The 12,543-nt window shown below is 33.2% G+C and overlaps 1 protein-coding gene across 1 annotated transcript in view; it reads right to left on the bottom strand.

The window, feature by feature from the left end:
* Window positions 1–1,402: 1,402 nt before the first annotated feature.
* The window catches only part of LOC113372940 (slit homolog 2 protein-like), a 63,005-nt gene continuing 51,864 nt past the window's right edge, over window positions 1,403–12,543 (bottom strand). Inside the window, exons 3-4 of the mRNA XM_026613273.1 lie at window positions 3,270–3,678; window positions 1,403–3,169 (exon numbers count right to left, since the gene is read on the bottom strand). Coding sequence (XP_026469058.1) covers window positions 2,015–3,169; window positions 3,270–3,662 — 1,548 coding nt within the window. The 5' untranslated portion in view covers window positions 3,663–3,678 and the 3' untranslated portion in view covers window positions 1,403–2,014. The remainder of the gene's footprint in view (window positions 3,170–3,269; window positions 3,679–12,543) is intronic.

Raw genomic sequence — 12,543 nt, 5'->3', positions numbered from 1 at the left:
ATTTCATTAATATAATATCTATATATAACTAAAAATATCTTTATATATCACTCTTCAGTCTTCTTGGTCTTCAATTTCCTTATAGTGTTTTTTTATTTTTCTTTTAAATTTATCGTCATCTTTGGTCATCTTAATATTGTTTGGCAATTCGTTATATGTTTTGCTGGCACTCCATATGACATTTTCTCTGAAATTCTTCTTTCTATTGTGTTCAATGTGAAAATTGTTGTGTTGTTCTAGTATAGTGTAATTATATATATATATATATAATTATATATTAATCTTCCATAAAATCCAAAAAGATTCTGTCACGACGTCTTGCATAAACAGTGCACATGGGTGTGTACAGGTATATTTTTCACTTATATATAAATGTAATAGATATATTTTTAGGTACGATATCTGACTCAGAACCGGTGCAACCCCAAGTTTGGAATGGTTTTGCACAGGTGGCACCTATTTTTACACTATTTCTGTACGAAAATAAATAAAAATTGAAAGGAGCTGCCTTTGAACAGAATACTAATAATGATATATTACTAATAATAAAGTATCATTTGTCAAATTCATTACTGATAACTCTAACTCATTATTGATGCAACCTGAAAAGGTACCTGAAATGAATGCATTATGTTTATAAAAACATATTTATAAAAAATAAATACGGTTCTATTTCATGGTGTTTTATTTGAATCAAATTGAAAGATTTCATTTACTAATTATCATAGATTATCCTTTGTCCATATACATTACTACATTTATGTTATTTCAAATATTACAAATAGCAACATTGCTTAAAATAAAGAATTCATTTATTTAAAATTCTGACCTTTAATTGTTGTTGACTAGATCGCTATTGAGTTACAACCAATAAATATTGTGCCTGTATACTTTAAAAATAAAGAATATAATTTAATACAATGTATTACATCTCAATATAAAAGTATTTGCTCTCAACTTTGATATAAATTTACATGTAGAGCGTTTCAAAGTGATAAATCAACATTGCATATGAAATATGTAAATGGATAAAGAAAATTAATGTATTTATATATTTTATGTTTTTATATATTTATATGTGTTTAATTTATATAATTTAGAATAAATAGTACAGTTTCTTTGAATAGTATTTGTTTTTTAACCTAAGACTTTACAAATGTTTTGATATCGTGTGCTTTCCTAATTTATGAAATATTTACAAAGTTGCGCACATTTTTGAGACCATATTACTGGTTTCAATTACATTTTGGTATTCATTATGATCTAAATAATGGCCTTATCAACCTATATTTAAGAGCATAATAAATATTAATATATTTTATACAAATCTTAAAAATTAAAAATAATGCATATAATAAAAATACATATGTACAAAATTTCGAAACGTTTCCATTTCGTCTTTTTTATGCTCCAATATATTCCAGATAAATAGAGCACATTAAAATATCGATTTATATAATACATTTTATAGTCTATTTTTCATCACTTATTACTAAATCTAACCAATTCAACAACATCATTTCACACTTCAGTCTATTGCAAGTCTTTGTTATTCACATGTACACATTACACACAGGCACACTGTTTAAAACGGAATGCTTTCGTATTTACTTTTATCGAGAATTTTCGTATTAATAATATTGCTCTTCAAGATATCAGCTGCAAATGCATATTAACGATAGGCGTGAACTGGCTGAATTACACTATATTCATTCTCCGTCGCCATCGGCGGCAAAGGCGGCAGTGGCGGCGGATGGCGCCCGCACGCCAAATGCCGACGCGGCGGTAGTCCATGTGAATTGGAATGCACGCCTTCGTAATACGAAAATCCATTAGCCGGCAACGTGCCGCCGCTGGACGCCAAGCTATGCAGGTGCGATGGCGGTCTACGAGCGGCGGTTAACGAATGATGGCCATTGCCTGTATGGCCAACACCGTTGCCGTTGCTGTTTCCATGTACGGGCGGACCTCCGACGCAGAACACTTCTGGAGGCGGCCCGTACATATCTAGCTGCTATAGTTCCGTCACCGGAACTGGCCTGTGAATCGGGGGTGGTGGCAATTGAGGGTAGCGGCGAGCCGCTGCATATTCATCTTCTGAAAATGTCTTCTGATATTCATGCTCTTTGCGGCTCATTGCAGAACGCTGACCCAGACGGTAGTCTTTGAGTGCTTCTTGTACTCTGCGCCTGTATCTGTACAATAATAACAACAGCGCTGTCAATAATGCTGCACCTCCAACGACTATAGCTCCGACAATGGCTTGCTGCCTTGGATCCGTCCTGGCGCATCCAAGTTCTTCGGCAGATACCGTTCGTAAATGCCTTTCACGAACGTGTTTTGGTCCATGGCACTGTGCACTAGTAAAATTTCGTTCGGCTAACAATTCCCTCAGCCACAGGAGTGCACAATCACAAAGCAAAGGATTATCTGTTAATTCTAAACGTTTAAGTTCACTCCATGATAATAAACTCTCTGGAAAGCTTTCGAAAGCGTTTTCTTTTAGGACCAAGTGTTTAAGATTCGGCAAACCTGCCAAAGATCCGTCTTCTATTACGGATAAGCGTTTATTACTGGCCAGAATTAAATTTTCAAGATTTAAATTATCAGCAAAAGCATCTCGTTCAACTCGTTTGAGATTTTGAGCTGCTGTAATATCTAAACGCCGCAGATTAACCAATCCCCGGAAAGCTCGAGCAGGAATAGTTTCAAATTGATTTTGTCCTAAGCTAAGTGTTTCCAATCGTACAAGACCGGATAATTCTTGCGTAGGTATCACCGACAAACTGTTTCCAGAAAGATCTAGTGACCTCAATGCTGCGAGTCCATTAAAAGCACCAGCGGAGACATTAGTAAGAGCAGCGCCACGGACATCCAACACTGATAGTTTTTGCAAACCTTTGAAAGCATCTTCAGGAAGCATCGAAAAGCTATTCAAACCCACATGTAGCTCAGCTAAACCGGGTAAAAACTGGAAACTTGCCGTTGGCACAGATGTCAATTGATTGTCATCAAGATAAAGGACACGTAAAGACATCAATCCATTGAATGCTTGCGGATCGATTTTAGTCAACCGATTTTGCCCAAGATTTAGTTCTTCTAGCCTCGGAAGAACTCCAAAGACACTTGGACCTAGCTCTTCAATGATATTCTCTCGCAAGTTTAAAACCTGAAATATAAAATCTTTATTAATTACACGTTACAGAACAAATTAATTGAGAATTGATTAATAATTAAAAATGATGATAATTTAAAAAAATCAAACTTACCGTCAACGAATTCAATCCCTGGAATGTCTTGTTATGTACCATCGAGATCTTATTGTGATTGAGATGCAATTCTTGTAATTTGTGCTGATGATCGAAAGTCTTCGGCGGAATATTCAGGAGATGATTAGAAGACAAATCCAAGAAATGTAGCTCTGCGTAGAACTGAATACTGCTATCAACCGTTTTGATCTTGTTATTTCGTATGACCAAACGTTGGATTGATGGATTTAAGGCAATGGGAAGAACATCCAGACGACTTTCGTCGCACTGTACCACCAGTGTATCATCGTCGCAATCACAACCGGCTGGACAGTTTGCCAAGGACAAGGTACCGGGCAGAAGGACTAGAGTAAGCAGCAGGAAAAGCGTGTAGAAATTTACTGCACGAAGCATCTTGAATGAGAAGGATCTGAAAATAAAAAAGAACATTAGCTTACAGTTATATTTAAATGTTATTATTAAATATAATTTAAAACAAATAATACTAATAAATGATCGCTTATTAAAATATTTAATTTATTCAACTTCCGAATAATAAGAATATTCGTGGCTGCATATATTGATGATTATTCATTATACATACACTCTTTCTTTGAATAACAGGTTTATAAACCTGGCGAACGGCAAATAAAATAATGCCACAAAAATGTGTTAATATTTTTATATACATATATTTTATTCTTATACTAAATAAATAACGGTGAAAAATTATAATTGAACGGAGCAATAGGAAACAGTGAATAAAAGCGTCGAATAGTGCATCGTTATAATAAACACCTGAGGAACGAGGTCATAAAAAACATTCCCAAGCGTATAACTGAAAAGTTGGTTGAAGAATGATTATGATATTAATTAATTGAAAATTAATAAGATTAAGCCATTATTTTAAATTAAACAGTTACAATTATTGATTAATATTGAAAACTGATTCACATGAGAAATAACAACATAAATCGAGTTTGAAATATTTCAAAATATTTTAGTCATTGTGATTAATTGCTCATATTCCAAAGGAATGAGTAATTAGGCAACAAAGAATTAAGGCAAAATAAAATAAAATTATATGACCATTAATTAATACAAAAATTTAAAATAAAAAAGAATTGAATTAATGCATCCAAAGCAAGATTTCTTGCCCTATAGGTATTTCAAATGAATTATGGAATTTATTTAATAATTAGTCGATTATGACTAATGTGCTCTGAGATGTTCCTTGTAACCTTCTGCAAAGTTTTCAATGTTATTGGAAGTGGAATCTCAATTTTCCGTCGTGTAACTTTTCGCAATAGATTGCGTGGTTTAATAATGCATAAACTGAGCTGTCACATTTCCTTGTCGTAGAAGTAACTAAGAACCCCGTCTTGCCTCGGAGCTCATGCCAGGAACGTCAGAATGCCAACTTGGAGAAGAACAACTGGTAAAACCGGTAATTAAGGCAGCAATTACGATTTGAAGACCTTCGCAGTGAGCTGTTCCTCGCATCGGTTATTATTATATATTACGTTTATAATAGTACGCCAAAGAGCCGAACGCCGGGTTCTTGCGTTGCCATTTCTTGCCGCGGCCTCAACTACGGCGGCGGTAACTTGCTGTTACTGGCACTCGGGATACAGCATGATTTATTATAATTTATTAGAATTAGAAAAACTGGTCAGGTTTTGGCCTCAACCATTAGAATTAGACAATTTAAAATATTTAATCCAGAACTACAGCAAAGGTCAAATCGAACAACGTAAATGTTGATAGTTGTCTTTACAAATGTAACAAGAATAATATCCTTAACGACGTGATTGAGTCGTTTGGTTAGATCAAAGTCTCATAATTTATATTCATTTAAATATTATTCATTAAAGCTCATGTCATTTGAATACTCTCATTCGATTATTTACAGTCGTGAATAATTCATAAGTTATTACTATTTTGCTGTCGCATGATTTGCTATGAATATCATTTATCAGAAACCAATAAATTATAAACACAAATTATTATCGATGACCGGCACTGGCGTATGCTGGACATAAAACTTGCTCGTATATAAAAGAAGTCCGCCTATGCATGACATTTTTATCGAACATAATTTATATTATTGTATGGAATATAAAAGTTTAATAGGAATTATTTAACAGTTATCACCCATTATGTGATTTTCTAATACGTTGTGCCCGACAACCGTGAAATATTTCAGGACTCTAGGCGGGATGGAAATATTATTATCATTATTATTATTCATTTTGTTCAAATATTTTCAGAGCTTTTGCTCGGAATCTTGTTCTTATCAAAGAACGCCCATACATAAATAAGTAAGCAGGGGTTTCATAAATATTTCAACAATGTCTTGACAATGGATTTTCTCTTCTCTTAAATTTCTGAACTCGTTACTTCGGTTTCATACCTCAAATATATCTCATATTTGCTTGTGAAAGTAATAAATAACTTGTATTGAATGTTTAAAATTTAATAAACTTGAACATCAAAATTAATATTCAATATCATTCCGAAGAACATTATATAAGCACACAATTAATTTTTTACTTTCAATGACAAAATATATATAGTAAGCAATTATTAATATTCAGAAATAGATGAAGTTAATCCTTAATAAATGATAATTTAGAAATAAACTTGGAATTCATTAATGCGGGTTCATAAACTATATAAAATTTAATACACAATTATGTTTCAAAAATTCTTGTAACCGATTACAACTGGAAGTTAATTAAAATATACTTAATAACTTTATTATTCCACGAAGTCAATAATTATCTCAATAGCCTTTTGTAAGATAAATGATGTTTGATTATTCACATTCTATTCGATTCATATTATTTCCAAATGCGTATTTTTTTCTTATAACACCTGTGTCAGTGTCGGCTTTAATTCGGTTCGACGGACTGAATTTATGAACAGCGTTCGCTCGGCATCGCATTTCATTAGTGCCAATTCTCCATTAATTAAATCGGATGATAGTTAATTCAATACTTTATTAAAACGCCATCATCTCTCACAATGGTATTCGCAACAGTTCAAAGATACTGTGTTGGCTCTCCGGCAGAAAGTGAATCATGATCTCTACGACAATACAATGATCTCCAGCCGAGTTCTCGCAAAAACTAATAATACAACTATTTGTTACTTTTTTATTTGAAGACTTTTAACAATAAGCAAAAATTATTAATTTATCCCATGGGAAGTTCATAAAAATAGACAAGCAAAAAATATATTGATAATATTTTAAATTCACACCCGTCGTGCTCTAATCTATTATGGCAACAAGAACGAATGCAGAGAAACGTGTAGTCGATGCGAAAAAGGTAACAAAGTGACTTTGTGAAATATATTGTGCGAACGTTGTAATGGATTTCGAACGCTTTTCATAATTTATTATGTAGAATAATATTATAACACAAAAACGAATTAGCATAGCAGTTCCCCGCGGTCTCGAGGTGAACTGATTCAAATTGGCACTGATTGCGATCTATGAGATCCACACAACTCACAGTCCGCGGAAAATAAACGACATGCCGGTTTTGCAACATAATATGACTTTTAATCGTGTAATAGCATGTGCACATCAGATTATGATTTATGTTCCAATCTCAGTTTCAAGAAACTACATTTTCTAAAATGTCATTTCTTATATAATTATCCCACCGTTATGTAGTAATTAACATTGGACAATGATGCATCACATGATGTTAACAAATTTCACTAACAAAAGTAAAAAATCGATAAGAACGTTATGTTTTAATAGCATTCCATAATTAATCAATAACCGCATACGCAATCTTGTAATCGAATCTTTTACATTGGAGCAGCAATTACGCATCATAAAACACGAGAGGTAACGCCGCGTTTGTGTGATTAAACATCAAAACGAACATCTTGGGCTCGCAATCCGGTTTATAATGAAATAAAGGCGACCCAGAGGACTTTGTGAAACAAATTAAATTCCGATGATTAATTTTGAATCGTTCTCAGAATTAATATTAAATACACGTTAAGATTAGTGGTTTTCGAGGTAATATTCGACTTTTTCAAAGCTTACAATAAAAAACACATTTACTATTTGATTTTATATGCTGATTTGTGTTGTATCTGGAACTAAGAGCATTCGGAAATCTTTCTCTCTCTCACGACCAAAGCACTTGTACATGTCGTATATGACAGCGTTTTAGTGCCATCAATACCCACTTTATATAAAGTTGTCGTCGCATTGCTCATATTTAGTCAACTCTAACCCTGAGCGACTGTATTTACTCTCTATACCACGCTGTCTGTACAGCGTGGGATGATATCATGAACATGAATTGTATAACGAAGATCGACCGTGCGAATAAATTGCGCAATGGACTTATGAGGTCGTCTAGAAGGCCTTTTACGAAAAGTTAAAAAATATGTCCGATGCAGATAAACGTCTTGAACAGATAGCAGATAATTTTGCCTTTGTTATACGAAAAGTTATATAAGATGGTAATAAATAAAACACATCAAAGTGAAAAAGAACTGTACTAAATATGAGTGTAAAGGATATTAGATGGAATATATATTAGCATACAAGCGCAAGGAAGCAGAAGTTGGACAAGTAAAAACTGAACTATAAACAAGAAGCCACTAATATTGATGCAAAAATTAATTTTGAGTACCTTTATCCTTCTAATACACGTGAAAGATAATCATATTTATTTTACCTAATTGAATATATTTTTCCTCAAATTTCAAATGATGTTATGCGACTATAAAATGATGTGAAATCTACGCGCCGCGATTGACGCAAGTCATCCCCCGAGGTATGATTCTGACGACTTCCCAAACGTGTGCTGATAAGGGTAGTTTTGACTTTCCTCTGTCGACTGATTCACGCTAATGTAAAAGGAGCGTAAATTCGCGTCTACACATATCTAATACATGAATACATGCTTCAGGCGGAAGATAATTTTCTAATGGCTCCCGGTAATGGATCTGACATTTTAGCGAGCAAAAAGGACCATGGAATTAATGCGCATCGATGTGATGCAGGTCGAGCTTTCTGTAATTTTCATCGTGACACACGACTAAATTTTGATCCAGATGTCAGTTTATCTCTGGTACGGATCGTTCATGATCCACATAAACATAAACGATTCACTCGAATAATATAATTAAAACTGGACCAGTACGGATGAGTATCGTAAATTGTTCGCTTTAGGTGAAAGTAATAATTGGTTTAATTTATTTATATGATGGTTATCTATCTTGCAGAAGGAAGTAACGATACAATAAAACATTTTTTTTCAAGAGCTAGTATGTAAAAACATTCGGGCGAACCAGAAGGCAATAAAAATGTTTCCAGAGCAAAAACCCATTCATCCAAGTCGGCTGTTGCAAAAAGCAGAGAGAGATATAGAAACATCAGCAAAAAAAAGCTTCCAAAAACACACAACGATGATAAAGATAAAATACAACACACTTTATAAGCAATTTGTAACCATATTTTTCCTAAACCGAGATTATTGCGAAAATCATTCCGCTTGGTTTGCGAAAGGCATTTCGGTGTGAAGTCAAATGCACTAAAAGAAGATTTGAATTTATATATTTCAATGAAAAAATAAAAACCGAAGCCTCAGTGAACACACGCAAACAGAAGAGCGTTTTATGTCAGTATAAAGCATTTATGGTTTTAGGGACTTTAAACTTATTTATTTACTTCATCAGCTAGACACGGGGCGGGATTGAGGTGTAGAAAATGTTTTTTATCGCCAAGATGAAAAATTATGTGTTTGTGTATATTGCGTGCAGGCAATTTCTGTCGTAAAGTGTTTTAGAAGAGGTGTATTTTTCGAGGTAAGGCAAAAATTGGGTTAAAATCGTAGGTGTACTATATTAAAAAACTTTTCTTGTGCGTGTTTTTTTAGAACATAATTTGTAGACCCTGGTAATTTGTGGCCGACCCGACTTCAGCTCTGACTTAAAATATTTATGTCGCGCAAGTTTACCTCACAAATCCTAAAAAACTTTTCTCAGAACAATGTAATTTTAAGAATCTACCCAGAGAAAAATTGCTATTAAAAAAACAGTAGACTTTGTTATATTCATTGTAAAATTTCACCTCATATAATACCTCACAGGGCGTCAGCATATTTACAATTTGCACATTATAACGCTGCGGAACATTTCACAAACACAAATAAAGCTCAATAAACATGAATAATTTATAGCTGTTATAGCCATTGGGACTTTTGATATTTTAAACATATTCCTATTTCAAAGAAACCAAGATGCCCAACATTCCGTAAAAGTATGTGTTCTGAAGTGGTGACCCAAAACAACATTTTTGCTCTAACACTTGCAAAACTCTACACAGACGCATTCCCAAAGCCCTGAAAAACTTTTTCGCATCGTGTCTCTTATCTAGGGAAATCACGCGAAGGATGAAAAAGCCACCTCAACCCGGACACCCCTCGTGGGTATTTAAGGGATATTTGGCACCACGAACTTGCGTCTCGAAAGGGATGTATAAATATTATGCTATAGAAGTCGAATAAGAAAGATAAACGGCGATTTTAAAGTAATATGGGAGAGTAAAATGAAATATAGAGAATATTGAGTTTATTTAAGGGAAAAGGTATGATTATTGATTTAACAAGAATATTTTAAAGCAGTTAATAAATAAGACATATGTTGCACTACAAACTAGCATATAATATAGAAGTGTAAAGCGAACTGTTTGACAAGGAGTAAAGTTTGTCAAGTTTCGTTGATTGATTAAAATGCTTTTCAAAAGTATTAAAATTTAATAAAAATTCCTAAAATAAATTTGTGTATCAGAGTCAATAATATCCATCAATGTCAGTGTTTGTTAATTATCATCGACTATAGTGCCTGAATAGATCAAGAGATGCGGGTCATGTTCGGTCAGATGCCAAAGCACTCTGCCGCCCGCGTCAAATCAAAGTTAAGCGAACAGCTCACACAGTTTGTTACAACTGTGTTGTTTCGGTTTGCACGGTCATGTGTTGTGTGTTAATTAATGTTAATCCCTGCTATTGATGGGACTCGACGAGAACTCATTTCGATAATTGTTTCTATCCGCCCGGCAGTGAAGAGTCCGCACAGAATAGTTTGGTTCAATGAATGATAGCGCCGAAGTGTCACAGCAATGTGGAATTCGCAAACATATTGAGTTACATTGTATTTGTTGGGTTTTGAAGTTGAACAATCTGAGTTAATTAGAGGCATTTTCATATTAAAAACAGCATATCAACATATCAAACAGCAGCTCGATATTCCAACGTGTAAAAGCATTAAAAGAAACTGATCAAGGATCTTATGTAAATGCCAGTTAATAGTTATTACCTCATTAAATTTTTTGCTTTATCTAAGTTTATATTTCATATATCTTCAATAAAAAATGTATACTGGTATTCATATAAATAACTTGGATTACCCCAAATTTAAAAGTATTTGCGCCAAAACATTCAAAAATCTTACCCGGAATCGAAAAATATCAACAAGAATAACACACGCTGATATTCTTGCATAATACTTCTAAAGGATATATTGCATTACGTTCCTTATATTTTTACGGCTTTTGCACTTATTTTATTGTACATCTGTGATTCTTGCATTTTATTTTTATACGTTTTCCATAAACATAGCTTTCTAGCAGCATGTATGACAAAGAATGCTGTCACTAATATTTACACATTTTTGCTCAATCTATATTTATATATAAAGCGATTTAATTATTATTCATGTCGATGCATCAAATTCGATAGGATCCGATATCTAATTATTTTACGTAAAATGTAATTTCTCGCAGCTTTGATGAACACGGCTCAATATCGCGGACGTGATTCGCAACTGCAATCGATATACCTATGTAGACAATTAATTAAAATTCTATGGCAAAATGACAGTTCATTACTTGCATTGTGTTTCGTATTTATTTTCAGTTCATACGCGGTTCATGTTCTGTTTTATTTTCGCGTTTTCCATTCTCTCTAATGAATTTTACAAAGACCGAATTTAAAATCGCAACGCATCGATGGCAAAAGCATCATATATTTTTATGTTTGAAATTTAAACGAGCTAGCTTAAAATAGGCATGGAGTGTTTTAAGCACGGTTATTTTTATAAGCATTGTAGATTGTTAAAAATATTCTTAAAATATATTCATCCAAATTTGATTTTATACGTATACAAATGTGCAATTTAAGAAACAGTATTCTTTATGTTTTTTCGAATGCGCTATTGTTAAATTTAATTTAATTCAGATTCATTTGCTCGGGAACTGCGCAAAATCATAATCCGCCCACTTTATTGACAACATAACATATAAAATAAAATGCGTGGGATTTTATAGAGATGGAATACTAAATTAATTATTCACGCAATGTTGTATTTGCGAAGGCCGATTACTAATAGTTATTTTAGAAGTATCACTTCCTTATATTTTTGCTAGATTTATTTAGCGATGATGGAACAAATGTAAATTAGAAAATAAAATTAAACTTAATAATTTTTATAGTTTATTGTTACTCACATTAGGTTAAATAACAAGGCAATTAATATATCGCTATTGAAATTATATATTTATAGCTATTCAGATATATATTCCAAATTGAAGGAAATACTTTGAGTATTTTTTATCAAAAAAAGCCAAACGTTATTCGATCAAAAATATCTTAGGTACTTTGATATGCCCACGCAATGCTTTTTCCTATATTTTCTCTTTAAAGTTTTCTGCACGTATAGCATTCTCATAGAGAAAATATCTAGCGACTCCTTGTTATCCTTGCGTGTGCCCGCGATAAAGGTTGGAGCGTTTGTTCGTGAAAGAAATAATCTCGTATACAACGTGTCCGCCCGTCAGTTTTGCTTACACGCAAATACACAGAATATCCATCACTCGAATCCGATAAAGAAAATTGCTTCCCGGCTCACCTTAATGGTAAATAGCTTTCATTTATACTTGTCGCAAAGGATGTTACTATTAATAAGTTATTTTATTTAATGAGAAGGTAATCTATAAAAGATAATTTTTGCTTATACTCTTACGTTCAATCTCACACAATTCGCTCGCAAAATTGTACTTTCTGCTAAACTTTTATGTTCATATTTGTGCGTATAATTTCGATCACAAAATGTGGATGACAAGAAACAACGTAGAATTGTCATGCACGTGCAGATAATTGAATTGTTCTCTCATTTGATAAGCGTATTAGTATAAATTGTCAAATTTGCAATTAGCGTTTGTTTCGTACAATCAAGAGATTCACTGCGACAACTAGCAAAA

This window comes from Ctenocephalides felis, unplaced genomic scaffold, assembly GCF_003426905.1.
Source record: "Ctenocephalides felis isolate EL2017-DRISC unplaced genomic scaffold, ASM342690v1 CF-g0.4_SCAFFOLD_01604, whole genome shotgun sequence".
Lineage (NCBI taxonomy): Eukaryota > Metazoa > Arthropoda > Insecta > Siphonaptera > Pulicidae > Ctenocephalides > Ctenocephalides felis.
The sequence above is the reverse complement of the archived record's forward strand: the minus strand, read 5'-3'. Positions and strand labels throughout refer to the sequence as shown.